The sequence below is a fragment of the Ooceraea biroi genome, chromosome 2 (genome assembly GCF_003672135.1).
Source record: "Ooceraea biroi isolate clonal line C1 chromosome 2, Obir_v5.4, whole genome shotgun sequence".
Classification (NCBI taxonomy): domain Eukaryota; kingdom Metazoa; phylum Arthropoda; class Insecta; order Hymenoptera; family Formicidae; genus Ooceraea; species Ooceraea biroi.
In genome coordinates, this window is record NC_039507.1 from 16467710 (window position 1) to 16487345 (window position 19636).

The window sequence follows — 19636 nt, forward strand, 5'->3', positions numbered from 1 at the left end:
ACGGAGATGGCTTGATTTATTATGAATTTGTTTCTGCCGGCACCACAGACACTGTCAAGTATTACCTACAGGTCGATCGTTTTTTGGTATGAATCAGAGATGCATTCATCCGAGGCTATGAATGGAATTTTTTGGCAGCACGACAACACATCTACATAGTCTGCTGCAATCGTAGCCCAATTTCTAGTCCGTAAAAAGGTGCCAGTGCTTGAACAACCGCTGTATTCGCCAGATTTGACAAATTTTTTTATTCCCTAAATAAAAACGCAAAAGAGAGAACGGTTTGATAATATCCATGATATCCAAGTTAACGTGAAGAGGGAATTGGAGGATATCTCAAAGGAGGACTATTTGTAAAAGCTTCCAGTGATTGAAAGAATGTTCGCAAAATTGCATTGACATCCGGGAGACTATGTTGAACATTGTAATAAATTAATAAAATTTATATATCTTGATTTCTCGACTTTTAATGAAGTCAGTCTCGGAACTTTTTAGACAGACAATGCATTCTTGGAACGAACAATTCAAAAATGTCATCTTATTGCAGCTATCCATCACGTCGATATCTTACTTCACTGTCATGTGTTCTATATAACAGTGATTCAAGAATCTGTAATTAGGTTAATATCCTTAAAGTGTAGAAAAATTTATCAGAGTGCAAACTATACGATCAATAATTGAAATCATATTTGTCAATCTTGATATTGAAGAAACAGGCTGTTGCGATATCCTTTATTCTGATACGTCTATACTAAGAATTAATTTTACTCGTGTGCACAAGACTTGGCGTGTATGCATTCGAACAATTTATAATAATATTCTTAAACTCATATGAAATTATTATTTATTATATTGTATGTAACGCAATTTTGCAAAGATCATCTATGTTTGTTACTATGTGTTGCAGAGTTTTTTATGAAATTCAAATAAACAACTTTATATTTTTTGCGAGGATATTCTTTTCAGTTGTGACTTGGGGCTCTCAATCAATCGCTTATTCCGCAATCAACTAATCTCTTGAAGTTCCGGTCATTATGAATTACTTTTCATTCTAAAAATTGAGATTTCGCCGAGTCAAGTTATACAAGAGTTCCAGAAAGAGATCAAGAAATACTACGAGGGAACAAAGGAGTGTAGTGTCACAAAATTATGTATTCACCGGGTGTAAAGTGCACTTGTAAAGGCGTGCGGACCTTGCAAATTGGGCGGAAATATTTTAGCAGTGAAATATTTAAGTCACCTTACATGATGCGGTAGCTGTTATTGGAGATAACGCACGACACATGAGATTAATATACCAGTTATGTATTATGTTGCCACTTGGGATATGTTTTGCAACTGAGAATTTATACTACGCTTCACACGACGATGATTGTAATACAGATCGATTAATTCTTATTGTACAAGAGGCTGAGTTGAAAGTTGGCAAACCTTCGAAAAGAGATACCTTTTTTTCAATGTAATATACATATTAAATATTAGATAACTAAGAAATACTGACTCCATAGCTTTACAGTGAATGTCCACAGCACGCATTATCTCCTTATGAATCTCCGCTTCATCACGTAGATAAATCTTGTCAAACATGTTAATTGACATTGCATGCTCGATACGGTAACTATAAATAATTTTTTTGCCATAAGTTTCATTCTAGACAGAAAAAATGATTTTGTCCCTCACAATCACAATTATTATATATATATTTCTTTATTCATTCTTTTACCTAGCAATTTTAAACATTCCACAAACATGTTTCAAGTATCCTATTATCAGCATTCCTGGTCCTATCAGTGCAGTCATTTCTACATAACTGGCCGCGTACATATGTAGCACAATAAAATAAAAGTTCTTTTGTTGATCGACAAAGTATTCAGTCATGACATACATGGTGCGACGTTGTTGAGATTCATTTAGATGTAGAAAAGTACCAAACATCCTCTTCAAAAATGGTAGAAAAGAAAGACCAATTAGACTGCACATGACAAGCACTAAAGACATTAAAAAGAATAACTATATAATAAGGTTAATGTTTCGAAATTGATTTTCATTATATATAATTTTTGAATTTTTCATCTTTTAATTTTAATTTTTTCTTTAATTCTCATGCCGTTTTTTAGTTTTGGAAATTAGATATAATGTTCTCGCAGAATAGTTTGCATTGTCTGGCTTTTTACATATTGTATCTAAATTTTCTATATATTTAAGAAGAGGTTATATGTAAATATGACAAATATCTAAATAAATATGATAACGTGAAAATCGCATAAAGAATACAACAAATGTTTTAAAATATTTTAAATATCTTAAAGGATAATTAAAGAACAATTAAATATCTTAAAGGTGTGATTGACTGTCAACTCAAACAGAGTCAAACTTAATTAGTCTTATTATTTTCACAATACCAAAATGCAAGTCATATATGAGAACATTCATGTCATAATTACTTCAGCGTTTTGCTAAAACTGTGGCGAATATATTATGTGTAAAAATATTCAATTAAATTAAAGTGAATTTTAAAAAAGTGAACTTTAATCGCAATTACAAAATAATACAATTAATTTTATAGTGCAACTCAACCAATATTAGCTTACATATAAGTACAGTTGTATAACGTTTCGCATTATTCCTATACTTTTTTATTATAGCGATTTCATTCTGATCTTTTAGCTCGTTGCACATGTGCTGCAGTTTTTCCAATAAACATCTCACCTATCGGATTAACAAACTATTATGCCACTTTATATCATAAAGTTTGCGAAGATTGTTGTACACAAAAATTTACTTGACATACAAATGATTGTTTTGATTAACTTGCTGGAGGACTTACAGTATAAGCATTAACCCAGAACGAATTATGTGTAACTATGCATATCATAAAAAAGCATACTATTGAGAAGACCTTAATAATGAAGTCAAACGTACAATTTGTAGTTAACAGAGGTGTAAGCTGCAAGTAATGTACATAAATTTGTCAGAAAATGTCATTAAGAAAATTGATGTGGAAATCGTAGAAATTATTATACCGGAGCAGAATAAAAATAAATGTCTTTCGATATATATCTATAATTTTTATTTAAATGTGTGCTTATTCAAGTATATTTTACATGACATACTCTTTATACTATTATATTACGTTTTGTAATTATAATAAATTGAGAAAAGAGTTGAATATTAAAAAAGAAAGAGAAAATAATCCCCAATTTTTTCGTGTTATACGGTAATATCACACTTTATATTGTTATTTTATTTAAAATACATAATTATATAATTATACATAATTATATTCAATCGTATATAATGATTAAATATATAATCTTAGATATATATATTAATCTTAGATATATATAAATTAATAAATAAATAGTATATCACTACCAGTTTCTCAAACCCAGACGGTTAGTTATGGATGTATACTAATAATAGTGTGATAGTATAAATATCCTGTTTCTTATTTAACAAAAAATGTTTATTCTTTAATTTTTTGAAATTATAATTAGCTATGATTAGAAATATAGAACGTAATATTATAATTGTAAAAAGCGGTAAGAAATATGTACTTACCAAAAATATAATAAAACTAGTCGAAATGGCAAGAAGGAAATAAAATTGAAATTTCACAAGTTTTGATCGCTCATAAGGCCATAAGCCGACTGCAAGCAAAAGAATTCGATGCAAGTTAAAATACTCTGTCTCGACAGTGATCATTTTTCTATGAGGATCCGGACGCGTTTGAAGGTGAAAAATAAATGGGGTTTCATACATCACTTTTTTTAAATAAAAGATAGAATATTTTAGAAAATTTTTCCTCCAAGATAAATTTTAGATAAATTATACCAAATGTACCATTATCATACGGACGTAAAATAACATAAAATCGCCCATTTTTCTCTCCTGCGCAAATTGCGAGAAAATAATTTTTACAGTAGTCTGTATTGCATAGCACGATGCAATACAGAGTACTATAAAAATAATTTTCTCACACTTTACGCAAGAGAGAAAAGTGGGCGATTAATCGATCGTTTTAATGCCATAACAAAAGTAGACTGGATATTCACTTCTCACAGAAAACTAGTCATGATATTATATCTTGATGGAAATTCGCGCAAGCGCAATTGATTTTTTCCACGAGTACGTCTTCATTCTAAAGCACGCATTCGTAACATACACATCTCTTTTAAAAGGAGCATTACCTTGTTGATCTTGCGTACAAGCATAAATGGTCTGTCTGCAATTTCTGTTATATTTTCGTAATATCATCTATATTTGCTTACGAAACTTTGGTTTTCTAGGGAGCACCCATGTCTCTAAATATATATATTCACATGTTGTATTCTGTGATATAATATAGTTAAGATAGGATAATTTTCTAATTATAACAATTCTAATGAAAACATTTTGATTTTATAACATCTATGGGAATGTTAATTCCATAATGATTATACGCATTGCATTGATAGATTCAGCAAAACAACCTAAAGTAAATGATGCCATGTATCTTCAAGCTTACTTGCTTTCCATATACTATTAGGTGATATTGATATCACTTCTGTGTAGAATATATAACAGTAAAGTAAGATATCGATGCAGTAGATGGATAGATAGATGCAGTAGACTGAAATGAAAAAACGTTAGTTTGGGCTTTAAAATATGTGTCTTGTTATAAATGTATGTTAATTTATACTGCAATTTTACCGAAGCAAAGTACTCTAGAGATGCTACAAAATGCTTGTTTTGAGATTGTAAATCTTACAATTTCTTTGCAACAGAAAAAATATCAATCTCTGTATGCTTCTAGGGGCCATGTTAAAAATAAGGCAATAACTGCAAATATATTAAACAACAAGTAGAATATATTAAACAATTTCATTATTCATAGAAACAAAAGAATATACATATAATAATTGTTAGATATGTGCAAAGTATTTAAAGATTGTGCGGTGTTTCGACACCCTTCTTTCGTCATATCAGACGCACCTGTCGCTTGTTGCTCGTGCAAATAATGATCGGTGTCGCTCGCAGTTCTCCGTGAGTCGTCGAGAGAATAAGACGAAAGGTGCGAACGAGCGCCTCGGTACTTTTTGTAGTCTATTACGTAGTCTATTAGTCTTGTGATAGTCCGAATAAAGGAGTATTCTCAGCAAGGATTATTAATTTCAACTCAGCCTCTTGTACAATAAGAATTAATCGATCTGTATTACAATCATCGTCGTGTGAAGCGTAGTATAAATTCTCAGTTGCAAAACATATCCCAAGTGGCAACATAATACATAACTGGTATATTAATCTCATGTGTCGTGCGTTATCTCCAATAACAGCTACCGCATCATGTAAGGTGACTTAAATATTTCACTGCTAAAATATTTCCGCCCAATTTGCAAGGTCCGCACGCCTTTACAAGTGCACTTTACACCCGGTGAATACATAATTTTGGTGACACTACACTCCTTTGTTCCCTCGTAGTATTTCTTGATCTCTTTCTGGAACTCTTGTGATAACTTGACTCGGCGAAATCTCAATTTTTTAGAATGAAAAGTAATTCATAATGACCGGAACTTCAAGAGATTAGTTGATTGCGGAATAAGCGATTGATTGAGAGCCCCAAGTCACAACTGAAAAGAATATCCTCGCAAAAAATATAAAGTTGTTTATTTGAATTTCATAAAAAACTCTGCAACACATAGTAACAAACATAGATGATCTTTGCAAAATTGCGTTACATACAATATAATAAATAATAATTTCATATGAGTTTAAGAATATTATTATAAATTGTTCGAATGCATACACGCCAAGTCTTGTTGCACACGAGTAAAATTAATTCTTAGTATAGACGTATCAGAAATAAAGGATATCGCAACAGCCTGTTTCTTCAATATCAAGATTGACAAATATGATTTCAATTATTGATCGTATAGTTTGCACTCTGATAAATTTTTCTACACTTTAAGGATATTAACCTAATTACAGATTCTTGAATCACTGTTATATAGAACACATGACAGTGAAGTAAGATATCGACGTGATGGATAGCTGCAATAAGATGACATTTTTGAATTGTTCGTTCCAAGAATGCATTGTCTGTCTAAAAAGTTCCGAGACTGACTTCATTAAAAGTCGAGAAATCAAGATATATAAATTTTATTAATTTATTACAATGTTCAACATAGTCTCCCGGATGTCAATGCAATTTTGCGAACATTCTTTCAATCACTGGAAGCTTTTACAAATAGTCCTCCTTTGAGATATCCTCCAATTCCCTCTTCACGTTAACTTGGATATCATGGATATTATCAAACCGTTCTCTCTTTTGCGTTTTTATTTAGGGAATAAAAAAATTTGTCAAATCTGGCGAATACAGCGGTTGTTCAAGCACTGGCACCTTTTTACGGACTAGAAATTGGGCTACGATTGCAGCAGACTATGTAGATGTGTTGTCGTGCTGCAAAAAATTCCATTCATAGCCTCGGATGAATGCATCTCTGATTCATACCAAAAAACGATCGACCTGTAGGTAATACTTGACAGTGTCTGTGGTGCCGGCAGAAACAAATTCATAATAAATCAAGCCATCTCCGTCAAAGGAGGAACAACGATCTTGGATCGTTTTCTAACGATTCTCTATCTTCACGAAAACGCTTATATCACTCCAGCACTCAAACAAACAAAACGTACTGCCGATCACGACGTGAAAGAAATTTTATAAATAGTTGAATATTAGTACTAAAAGTAGGTTTCCGAAATATGGCGCTACTTCATTCAGGAAAAATCAGTATCGGAACTTTTTAAACAGATCATGTGCCACATACTGTATACGCGTATATTAATATAAAATACAATCTTTACCGATGCGAAGCATTCCATGGATGGAACAAAAATTAATATTTTAAGACTGAAAGGTTTGCTTCTTCTTTGCAGCAGAAACAGTATCAACTTTTGTATGTTTATGGGCGCTAGATACCACTCAATGTTGTATCTACGAAGTGAAGCTTAGTCAATAAATCGGTCATCAGAGATGCTCTAATTGTAAGATGTTATTAACAAATTTGTAAGATACATACATACTGTACATAGTGATTACATCTACAGGGTATCTCAAGAGGAAAAACCAGTATTCTAGGAATTGATGGTATCGATTGTTTTTAGCAAAAATGTTTATTAAACATGCGTTCTATTCTAAACGGTTTCCGAAATATTATAATTTATCACTGCGTCATTGTGTGAAGCACGTGAGTCTGTATGAAGCATTTACTGTGTGACTGTAGTGAATTACATTGTAGAAATATTATTAAAATTGCAGCAGTCTTTCTTCCCAAGTGTATGCAGATCTTGTATGTGTACGGCTTCTGTTCACACCGTGTTCTCACAAGAGTTAAAAAATGCTTTGATGTTGATGGTGGAATTATTTAATATAAACTGTAGAAAATGTATCATACTTGAATAATAAATATTAGAAACAGTACGTATCTCTTTCTTCTTAGTAATTTTGCGATTGTACATTCAAACAGCACTGTGGTTTGGAAATCGTTCGGAATTGCATCTATATGATCATTTTTTGCTTAAGATTAGCGATACCATCATGTTTCAAAATATTGACTTTTTTTTCTAGAGACACTCTGTATATCACTAATATTACAATTGTATCATCTAATTATTTCTACTTATTTTTACTTTGGTAATTATTTACATTAGAGGATACTTCGCCGATGACTCTGATCTTGACGAATATTATGGAGGTCACCCTTCTGAGTGACTTTCAAAAGGTTTTAGCTGGCAGTCATTTATTAAAAAATTATTAACAAAGAAGTTTAATAGATTTGCATACGTTTTCCACTGTTCTCGCAGAACGAGAAGGTTCGGTTAGAGGTTAGGGTTGTGGTAAGCTAGGTTTTTGTATAGTAAGAGTGCAGGGAGAGGGGCAGAACCTTATGTTATATTATAATATATGTAAAGGTCAAGTTCATTGTTTGCGAGGTGTTCCTTAATGTAAACAATTATCATTACTTTTATTTGAGCTAGGATTAGTATTAGCCTATTAATATTAGTAATATTAGTATTAGCTTATTAATAACACAGCAATCAATTAATAACATAGCGAAGTTCCTTACGCAGCGGAAAATATATAATTATAGTGATCAATAATTTCTTGTCCGGCATAGTTGGCTACAAACGAGTACACAAAAATACCATTTGCAAGCATAAAGTGTAATAAAAATTCGTCCACATTGTCTTTAAACGAATCAGCTTGGAAAACCTTCAACATTATTTAAGTTTTTAAATTACATTTTGATATATTTATACTCACTCATTGTTAAAATATATTACATATTACAACAATACACAAAAAGCAGAATGTATAAAAGAGATATTTCGTATTTTAGATAATTCCCTTTTTTATAGATATTTTTCAAATATTCTTTTTTTAAAATTTTATTATTTCAGAGATAGAAATCACAATCGAAATAAATTCAATAATTATTTCTCTCTTTATAGTATACAATTTCAGATAATGTGATTGTCCACTTGTGTTATTACAAATATATTAAAAACATAAACTAACTTACACAATAAAGATTCAGGCTCAAACAAAGTACGTTAAACAATTGTGACATGACGAATGTGTCTTGAAAATTGGATATAAGAAAGTTGGCGAACCTTCAAAACGAAAATACCTTTTTTCAATGTAATATACATATTAAATATTAGATAAATAAGAAATACTGACTCCATAGCTTTACAGTGAATGTCTACAGCACGAATTATTTCCTTATGAATCTCTGCTTTATCACGTAGATAAATCCTGTCAAACATGTTAATTGACATTGCATGCTCGATACGGTAACTATAAATAATTTGTTTGCCATAAGTTTCATTCTAGACAGAAAAAATGATTTTGTCCCTCACAATCACAATTATTATATATATATTTCTTTATTTATTCTATTACCTAGCAATTTTAAACATTCCACAGATATGTTTCAAGTATCCTATTATCAGCGCTCCTGGTCCTATCAGTGCAGTCATTTCTATATAAATGGCCGCGTACATATGTAGCAAAATAAAATAAAAGTTCTTTTGTTGATCGACAAAGTATTCAGTCACGACATACATTTTGCGATGTTGTTGAGACTCATTTAGATGTAGAAAAGTACCAAAAATCCGCGTCACAAATGGTAAGACAGTAACAAGAAATAGACAGCACATGACAAACACTAAAGATGTTAAAAAGAATAATCATGTAATAAATTTAATGTTTCGAAATTGATTTTTATTATATGTAGTTTTTGAATTTTCTGTCCTTTCATTTTTATTTAATCGTTAATTCTCATGCCATTTTTTATTTTTGGAGATTAGATATAATGTTCTCGCAGAATAGTTTGCAATGTCTGGCTTTCTATATATGGTGTTTAAATTTTCTTATATTTAATAGAAGTTACATGTACATATGATAACCATAAAATCATGATAATTTGAAAATCATATAAAGAATATAAGAATATAAGAATATAAGATATTTGACACATTTTAATAAATAAAACATTAAAATGTTTTATTTATTAAAATGTGTCAAATATCTAAAAGAATGTTTTTGATTGTAAGTTAAAAAACAGAGTCAAACTTAATTAGTCTTATTATTTCACAATACCACAGCGTGAGTTATATATGAGACAATTCATGTCAGTAATTACTTCTGTGGTTTACTAAAAATGTGCCGATCATATTATATGTAAAAAACTATTTAATCATGATAAATTAAATTAAATTTAAAAAATTGAACTTTTATCGCAATTATATATAATACAATTAATTTGATAGTGCAAAGCAACTGATATTATCTTACATATAAGTACAGTTGTATAATGTTTCGCACTATTCCCATACTTTTTTATTATAGCGATTTCATTCCGATCTGTTAGCTCGTTGCACATGTGCTGCAGTTTTTTCAATAAACATCTCACCTATCGGATTAACAAAATATTATGCCACTTTATATCATACAGCTTGGAAAGGGAGAGAGAGGAAGATTGTTGTACACCAAAATTCTTGACTTGATATAAGCATGATTTTTTGGATTAAATTACAGGAAGACTTACAGTACAGGCATTAACCCAGAACGAATTGTGCGTAACCATGCATACCATAAAAACGAATACTATTGCAGAAACTTTAATAATGAAGGTGAAAGTACATTCTGTAGTCAAAAAAGGTGTAAGCTGCAAGTAATATACATAAATGTGGCAAACAATGACATTAAAAAATATGATTTGGAAACCGTAGAAATTGTTATACGAAACTGACTAAAATAAAATTTGTCTTTCGATATATATAATATTTTATTTTTATTTAAATGTATGCTTATTCAAGTATATTTTACATAACATGCTTTTTATACTATTATATTACGTTTTGTAATAATAACAAATTGAAGAAAAAGCACAGTTGAAAAGTAAAAAAGAAAGAGAAAATAATCACCACTTTTTTTCGTGTTATACAGTAATATCATATTTTACATATTATTGTTATTTTATTTGAAATTATACTTAATTATATTCAATTATATAGTATATAGTCATTATGTATGTATATATTCTTAGACATATATATGAACCATTAATAAGTATTATGCAATCACTACTAGTTCCTCAAACCCAGACGGTAGTTTATGGATTTATAATAACAACTTAACAGTATGATAGTATATATATCCTGCTTTTTAATTAACAAAAAAGTTTTTAAAGTTATTATTATAATTTTTTTAAGTTATTGAAAGTAGAATTAGCTACAAGTAGAAATAACGAAATTTTACAAAATTTATAAAAAGCAATAAGAAATATGTACTTACCAAAAATACAATAAAACTAGTCGAAATAGCAAGAAGGGAAAAAAATTGAAGTTTCACAAGTTTTGATCGTTCATGAGGCCATAAGCCGACTGCAAGCAAAAGAATTCGATGCAAGTTAAAATACTCTGTCTCGACAGTGATCATTTTTCTATGAGCATCCGGACGCGTTTGAAGGTGAAAAATAAATGGGATTCCATACATCACTTTCTTTTAAATAATAGATAGAATATTTTAGAAAATTCTCCTCCAAGATAAATTTTAGATAAATTACCTAATTTTCTATAAACATATGGACATAAAATAAAATACCACGATGTAATACAGAGTGCTATAAAAATAATGTTCTCGCAATTTCGCGCAGGAGAGAAAAGTGGGCGATTAACCGATCGATTTGACGCCGTCAAATAACGCATGTAGAATGGATATTCACTTCTCACAGAAAACTAGTCATGATATTATATCTTGATGGAAATTCGCGCAAGCGCAATTGATTTTTTCCACGAGTACGTCTTCATTCTAAAGCACGCATTCGTGACATACACATCTCTTTTAAAAGGAGCATTACCTTGTTGATCTTGCATGCAATTGCTTAAATGGTCTATCTGCAATTTCTATTATATTTTCGTAATATCATCTATAATTGCATACTATATACTTTGATTTTCTAGGAAGTACACATGTTTCTAGATATATGTATTTACCTGTCGCATTCTGTCATATGGTGTTATTAAGATATGACAATTTCTAATCATTTTTTAATCATAACATAATGATAACATTTTAATTTTATAACATCTGTGGAAATGTTAATTCCATAATAATTATACACATTGTATTACTAGATTCAGAAAAAGACTTCAAGTGGTAACATATTACGTAAGTGTAAACTAAAAAAGTTTTTTACGAATTTAGAAACATGTAATACACACACACACACACATATACGCGCACATGAATGCACGCGCGCACGCACGTACGCACATATGCATGCAACATTGGTGATTTCGATATATTGGTATATAATATTTTATTTGCTCATTAAGAAATATTACTCTGATCGATTTACAATTGTATTAAACTCTATTAGTATTGTTATTAACACTGTATTGATAATTTTACACAACCGACAACTTTACGCAACTAATTATTTCGGTAAATCTTACTATACTATGTATATAGCGGACACCTCATCGATGGCCGTTCATTGTTTATTAACAAGTTTATTAACAAAAGAATTTTAATTTGCATAAATTTTCATCTGTCCATGCCAAGTATATATGTATTATATATATGCATATCTAGACTAAACAGTTGTTTACATAATATCAAATAAACTATTGAAAATTACGATTATTAACTGTAAATATATTAAACAACAAGTAGAATGATCAATTTCATTATTCATGGAAACAAAAGAGTGTATAGTAATTGTTAGATATATACGAAGTATTTAAAGATCGTGGTGTTCCGACACCCTTCTGTCGTATATCAGACGCACCTAGCGCACCTGTCGCTTGTTGCTCGTGCAAATAATAATCGGTGTCGCTCGCAGTTCTCCGTGAGTCGTCGAGAGAATAAGACGAAAGGTGCGAACGAGCGCCTCGGTACTTTTTGTAGTCTATTACGTAGTCTATTAGTCTTGTGATAGTCCGAATAAAGGAGTATTCTCAGCAAGGATTATTAATTTCAACTCAGCCTCTTGTACAATAAGAATTAATCGATCTGTATTACAATCATTGTCGTGTGAAGCGTGGTATAATCAGTTGCAAAACATATCTCAAATGACAACGTAACACATAACTAGTGTATTAATCTCGTGTGTCGCGCATTATCTCCGATACTATGATAAAACCTACTGCATTGTATAAGGTGATTAAATAGTAAATTAAATATTTATTAACTTAAATATTTCACTGCTTAATATTTAATAAAATATTTCCGTTCAATTTGCGAGATCCACACGCTTTTACACGTGCACGTTACATGCCCGGTGAATACATAATTTTGGTGGCACTACACTCTTTTATTTCCTCTAAAATAGTGCTTGATCGCTTTCTAGACAACTCTTGTGACAGCTTGACTCGGCCAGAGTCAATTTCTTGGGATAAAAAGTAATTCATAATGATCGAAACTTCAAGAGATTAGTTGATTGTAGAATAAGCGATAGATTGAAAGCCACAAGTCACAACTGAAAAGAACATCTTCGCAAAAACTATGAATTTTTTAATTTGATATTCACAAAAAAATCTGCAACACGTAGTAATAAAGACGATCTGTGCAAAATTGTGCTACATACAATACCTACACACACAGACGCGCACGCGCGGAAAATATGTATGTATGTATATAAGTATGTGAAAATTCTAGGAAATAATAATTTTAAAAGTTTAAGAATATTATTATAAACGATTGTTTGAATACATACGCCAAGTTTTTTTGCACACGAGTAATCTTGATCTGACCGAAATAAAGAGTATCACAACAGCCTGTGAAATTCTCCAATATCAATTAAAGTGAAAATTGTGATTTCAATTATTGGTCATATCATTTGTTTTCTGATAAATTTTTCTACACTTTAAGAATGGAACGTTAACTTAATTACAGATTCTTGAATCACTACTGTTGTAGCGAACACATGACAGTGAAGTAAGATATCGACGTGATGGATAGCTGCAATGAGAGATGACATTTCTAAATTGTTCGTTCCAAGAATGCATTTCCTGTCCAAAAAGTTCCGAAACTGACTTCATTAAAAGTCGAGAAATCAAGATATATAAATTTTATTAATTATACTGGTCAACATAGTCCCCCGGATGATCAACGCAACGTTGCGAAAGTTCCCTTTCAATCATTGAAAGCTTTCATTGTAGTCCTCTTTGGGATGGTCTCCAATTGTCTGATCACGTTCGCCCGACAAGGATGTTATCAAACTTCTCTTTTCATTTATGTCTTTAATTTAGGGAATAAAAAGTCTGCCAAATCTGACGAATACAGGGATTGTTGAAGCACTGGCTCCTTACGGGCGTAAAAATTTGACCACGATTGCCACAGAATGTGTCGGTGTTTTGTTATGCAGCAGAAAAGTATCCCGCTTGGCGTAACACTTTGGATGAATGCGCCTGATTCATGCCAAAAAACGATCGGGCACCTGCAGGTACTTAGCTGTGACTGCGATACCAGGAGAAACAAATTCGTGATGAATCAAGCCATCTCCGTCAAAGGAGGAACGACGATCTTCTAGCGATTTCTTACCTTCACGGAAAGTTATTCTAGTACACATGATAGACAGTTTTCACCGTACGCCAATTTCATCAAATTATAGGTCTCAGTTAACGTTTTTTGAATTTTGAAACAAAATTTGAGAGCTGCGCATTATTTCATTATAACAATTATGACGAGCACACAATCTTACAAAATGCACGGCCACTCAAAATATACTGCCGGTAACGACGTAAAATCTTATAAATAGTTGAGTATTAGTACTAAAAGATACCGTAGGTAAATATGGTGCTACTTCGTTCAGGAAAAAATCAGTGTCGGAACTTTTTAAGCAGACCATGTATGTCACATGCTGCTACGTGCACATTAATATAAAATATAATCTTTACCGATGCAAAGCATTCCATGGATGGTATAAAGATCAACATTTTCAGATTGAAAGGTTTGCTCCTTCTTTGCAGCAGAAACAGTATCAACTTTTGTATGCTTATGGGCGTTAGATACCACTGAAAGTTATATCTACGAAGTGAAGCTCAGTCAATAAATAGGTCATCAAAGGTGCTCTAGGATGCTATTACCAAATTGTAAGATACATATATAATTTACATAGTGATCATCTATACATCTACAGGGTATATAGATACCCATCCAAGAGGAAAGACCAGTATTCCAGGAATTGATGATATCGATTGTGATCGATTTTAAGCAAAGTTGTTCATATAAACATGAGTTCCAAACGGTTTCCAAAATATTATAATTTGACACTGCGCCATTGTGTGAAGCACGTGAGTGAAGAGTTTACTATGTTACTGTAGATAGTGACATTGAATATTGAAATATTATTAAAATTGCAGCAGTTCTTTCCAAGTGTATGCAGATATCTTGTCTGTGTACGGCTTCTGTTCACACCGTGTTCTCACAAGAGTTAAAAAATGCATTGATGTTGAAAATGGAAGTTTATGAAAGTTATTATAAACTGTAAGAAATTTATCATTTGAACAATAAATATAAGAAATAGTACGTAGATTATCTCTTTCTTATCAATAATTTTTTGATACAGTCAAATATCACTGTGTTTTGGAAACCGTCCGTAATAGCATTTATATGATCATTTGTGTAAGATGGACGATACCAACATCTTCCAGAATATTGACCTCTTTTCCAGGGACATTCTGCATATTACAATTATATCATAATCATGCTTATTAGTTTGATAATTATTTACAATAGGGGACACATTGCCGATAACCATGATCTTGACGTACATATTATGGAGGTCTCCTGATTGATTCAGAAGGTTTCAGCCGGCAGTCATTGTTTATTAAAAAGTTATTTACAAAAGACGTTTAATAGGTTTACATGCGTTTTCACCTGTCCACGAAGCAAAACGTTTCGGGTTCGGTTAGCCTAGGTTTTTGTAAGAGTGCAGGAAAAGGAGCGGAACCTTTATATTATGGTGACCTCCATAATATAATATATGTTAAGGTCGAGGTATCCTCTAATGTTAATAATTACCATTATTTTTATTTGCACTATGAGTAGTATTAAGCTATTAATAACATATCAAATATCCATACGCAGCAGAAAATATATAATTATAGTGATCAATAATTTCTTGTCCGGCATAGTTGGCTACGAACGAGTACAAAAAGATACCAGTTGCAAGCGTAAAGTGTATTAAAAATTCCTCTATATTATCTTTAAACGATACAGCTTGGAAAATCTGCAATACCATAGTTTAATTTTTTAATTACATTTAATTAATTTTTTAATTACATTTATAATCACTCATTATAAAAATAAGGTGCGCATTACAACGAATATCCAAAAAGCGGAAAGTATAAAAGAGGCATTTCGTTTTTTTGATAATTTCTTTTACTATTGATATTTTTCATATATTCTTTTCTTAAAATTTTATTATTTCAGATATAGAAATTACAATCGAATTAAATTCACTATAATTCCTTAATTATAATTCCTTACATTACAAATTCATATAATTAGAATGTCCAATTGCTTTATTAAAAATATCTTAAAAATATAAAATCACTTACGCAGTACAGATTAAGGCTCAAACAAAGTACGTTAAACATTTGTGACATGACGAAAGGGTCTTTAAAGTTGAATATAAGAAAGTTGGCAAACCTTCAAAAATAATCAAATTTTTTTCAATGCAATCTAAACGTTATATATTAAATGTTAAATAATAAAAAAGTAAGAAATACTGACTCCATAGCTTTACAGTGAATATCCACAGCACTAATTATCTCCTTATGAATCTCCACTTTATCACGTAGATAAATCTTGTCAAATATATTGCTCGACATTGCTTGCTCGATACGGTAACTATAAATAATATTTTTGCCACATTTTTATTCTAGACAGAAAAAAAGTTTCCCCCACAATCACAAGTATTATATATATATATTTCTTTATTTATTCTCGTACCTAGCAATTTTAAACATTCCACAGATATGTTTCAAGTATCCTATTATCAGCGCTCCTGGTCCTATCAGTGCAGTCATTTCTATATAAGTGGCCGCGTACATATGTAGCAAAATAAAATAAAAATTCTTTTGTTGATCGACAAAGTATTCAGTCACTATATACAGTTTGCGATATTGTTGAGACTCATTTAGATGTAGAAAAGTACCAAGAATCCTCGTGGACAATGGTAAGAAAGGAAGAAGAAATAGACTGCACATGACAAGCACTACAGACGTTAAAAAGAATAATCATATAATAAGTTGATGTCAAAATCAAATAATAAATAATGTTTCGAAATTGGTTTTTAATATACATATTTTTGAATTTTACCTTTAATTTTTATTTTATTGTTAATTCTTATGTCGATTTTTATTTTTGGAGATTATAATGTTCTCGCAGAATACTTACTTTACAATGCTAACTATCTACATATTTTATCTAAAGGTTTTTATATATTTAATAGAAAGTATATGTAAATGTGATAAATATCAAAATCAACATGATAATTTGAAAATCACATACAACATTAAAATGTTTTAAATATTTTAAAGGATTCTTGATTGCCAAGTCAAACAGATTCAAGCTTAATTAGTCTTATTATTTCACAATATCAAAGCGTGAGTCATGTATGAAAAATTCATGTCAATAATTACTTCTATGTTTTGCTAAACATGTGTCGAACATATTATATGCAAAAATATTTAATTATAATAAATTAAATTAAATTTAAAGAATTGAACTTTTATCGCAGTTACATATAATGCAATTAATTTGATAGTGTAAAGCAACTGATATTATCTTACATATAAGTACAGTTGTATAACGTTTCGCAGTATTCCCATACTTTTTTATTATAGCGATTTCATTCTGATCTTTTAGCTCGTTGCACATGTGCTGCAGTTTTTCCAATAAACATCTCACCTATCGGATTAACAAAATATTATGCCACTTTATATCATACAGCTTGGAAAGGGAGAGAGAGGAAGATTGTTGTACACCAAAATTCTTGACTTGATATAAGCATGATTTTTTGGATTAAATTAAGGAGAAACTTACAGTATGGGCATTAACCCAGAACGAATTATGTGTAATTATGCAAATCATAAAAAAGCATACTATTGCGATGTTCTTAATAATGAAGTCAAATGTACGTTCTGTAGTGAAAAAAGGTGTAAGCTGCAATTAATGTACATAAATTTGTCAAAAAATGTCATTAAAGATGTGGAAATCGTAGAAATTGTTATACCGGAGCCGAATAAAAATAAATGTCTTTCGATATATATATCAATAATATTTAATTTTTATTTAAATGTGTGCTGATTCATGTATATTGTATATGATATGTTCTTTATATTATTATATTACACGTTATATAATACCAAATTGTGAAAAGAGGACGGTTGAAAATTAAAAAGGGAAGAGAAAATAATCGTCAATTTTTTTTATCGTCTTATACAGTAATATCATACTTCACATATTATTATTTTATATAAAATTATATATACTTAATTATATTCACTCCTATGGTATGTAATAATTAAATATATAATCTTACAATTAGACATATGAATCAATAAATATTATGTAATCACCAGTTTCTCAACCTGAGATGGTAGTTTATAAATTTCTAACAATAACGTAACAGAGTGATATAGTATATATATATATATATATATATATATATATATCCTGCTTTTTAATCAACACAAGAAATTTTATTTTCTAATTACTTCATTTTATTTTTTTAATTGTAATGTTTTGAAGAAGCGATAGAAAATATGTACTTACCATAACTATAATAAAACTAGTCGGAATAGCAAGAAAGAAATAACATTGAAATTTCACAAAATTTGATCGCTCGTAAGGCCATAAACCGACTGCAAGCAAAAGTATTCGATGCCAGTTAAAATACTGTGTCTCGATAGTGATCATTTTTCTACGGGCATCCGGACGCGTTTGAGGGTGAAAAGTCAATAGGGTTTGATACATCACCTTCTTTTAAATAATAGATAGAATATTTTAGAAAATTCTTCCTCCAAGATAAATTTTAGATAAATTATCTAATGTACCATAATCATACGTAAAATAACGTAAAATAACATAAAATAGCACGACGTAATACAGAGTGCTATAAAAATAATTGTCTCGCAATTTGGATTGGCGAGAGAGAAAAGTGGGCGATTAACCGATCGATTTGACGCCGTAACACAAGTAGACTGGATATTTACTTCCCACAGAAAAATAGTCATGGTATTATATCGTGATGGAAATTCGCGCAAGCGCAATTGATTTTTGCGAAGAAATATGTCTTGCCGTTCTTCAGTTTAGTTCATGCATTTGTAAGATGTACTTGGTTCTTAAAAGGAGCATTGTGTCTAACTGATATTACGTACAAATTAGTTTTGGTTATGGTAATGTATGGTAAATCGCTGTCTGTACATATATACTTACTTCATTATATTGGTGACCTGAAATATATCTATTTAAAAATTTTGTTTTTTGGAAAGCACGCACATGTTTTTGAATATAAATATTTACTTCTCTACATGTTTTGTGAATCACCGATTTTCTATACGATAATGTTTTAATTATCTTCTTATAATGAATTTTAGTATTCAATAATATCGATATAAATCCTAATGTGAATGCTCAAGAGCTCGTATAATAATTGTAGATATTTGATATATTCTTATGATTAATTGTAAGCTCGTGATATATTAATTAAAATACTAATTAATAGAGGAAAGTCCCCGATTATGAGATACCATATCGATTTTGCCGAATGTAAGGAAATCTATAGGAAGAATTAAAAAATGTAATACGTTATCTTGAAGAGAATTTAATAAGCTTTAGGTTGGTGAAATGAAAAATCTAATTTAAATATTATTTTTTCCGAAAATTAAACAAATTTTAAAAAAAGAGCTTTACGCAGGATCGAGAAAGTGTGCTCCTAATATAAGATACTTCGAGAAATCGGTGTTAAAAGTGCAAAATACATCAGTATTGCAATTAAAATCTTTATTAGATAGTTTTATAAAAATACTGCTGCCACAGCCTTCGCCAAATCTTCACGATTCCACTGTCGATGCT

General features: G+C 30.5%; 2 protein-coding genes and 1 long non-coding RNA gene across 10 annotated transcripts in view; 2 read left to right on the forward strand and 1 right to left on the reverse strand.

Moving 5' to 3' along the window:
• Positions 1 to 19636, forward strand: part of LOC105280161 — a 386539-nt gene that overhangs the window by 216467 nt on the left and 150436 nt on the right. The window lies entirely within an intron of this gene.
• On the reverse strand, positions 1895 to 19330 carry LOC105280156. Of its 8 annotated transcripts, XR_003406174.1 has the most exons (11): positions 18335 to 19330; positions 17603 to 17722; positions 17350 to 17467; positions 16508 to 16772; positions 16289 to 16405; positions 16114 to 16204; positions 15637 to 15782; positions 14449 to 14578; positions 10841 to 10929; positions 10092 to 10211; positions 1895 to 2709 (listed from the first exon to the last, which is right to left on the reverse strand). XR_003406174.1 is itself a non-coding variant. In XM_026967807.1 (9 exons), the coding sequence occupies exons 1-9, from the start codon at positions 18533 to 18535 to the stop codon at positions 5983 to 5985; spliced, it is 1236 nt and encodes a 411-aa protein (XP_026823608.1). In that variant the 5' UTR covers positions 18536 to 19330; the 3' UTR covers positions 5630 to 5982. The 8 variants fall into 8 exon arrangements, 5 of the variants coding, with proteins under 5 accessions (XP_026823608.1, XP_026823609.1, XP_026823605.1 ...); XR_003406173.1 differs by lacking the exon at positions 1895 to 2709 and having other exon boundaries at positions 9338 to 10211; XM_026967807.1 differs by lacking the exons at positions 1895 to 2709; positions 10092 to 10211; positions 10841 to 10929; positions 14449 to 14578 and adding exons at positions 5630 to 6030; positions 6844 to 6973.
• Positions 14525 to 15079, forward strand: LOC109611013. Its single transcript, XR_002193330.1, has 2 exons — positions 14525 to 14617; positions 14691 to 15079. It is a non-coding gene; the product is annotated as an uncharacterized LOC109611013 (long non-coding RNA).

Coding starts and splice junctions, on each gene's coding strand:
- LOC105280156 (XM_026967804.1), bottom strand. CDS start 11,041: ATGTATGGAATCCCATTTATTTTTCACCTTCAAACGCGTCCGGATGCT. Junction 8,252..8,561: donor TGAGCCTGAATCTTTATTGT/GTAAGTTAGTTT, acceptor ATAATGTTGAAG/GTTTTCCAAGCTGATTCGTT. Junction 6,974..8,105: donor AATTATATATTTTCCGCTGC/GTAAGGAACTTC, acceptor TTCACTTCGTAG/ATACAACATTGAGTGGTATC.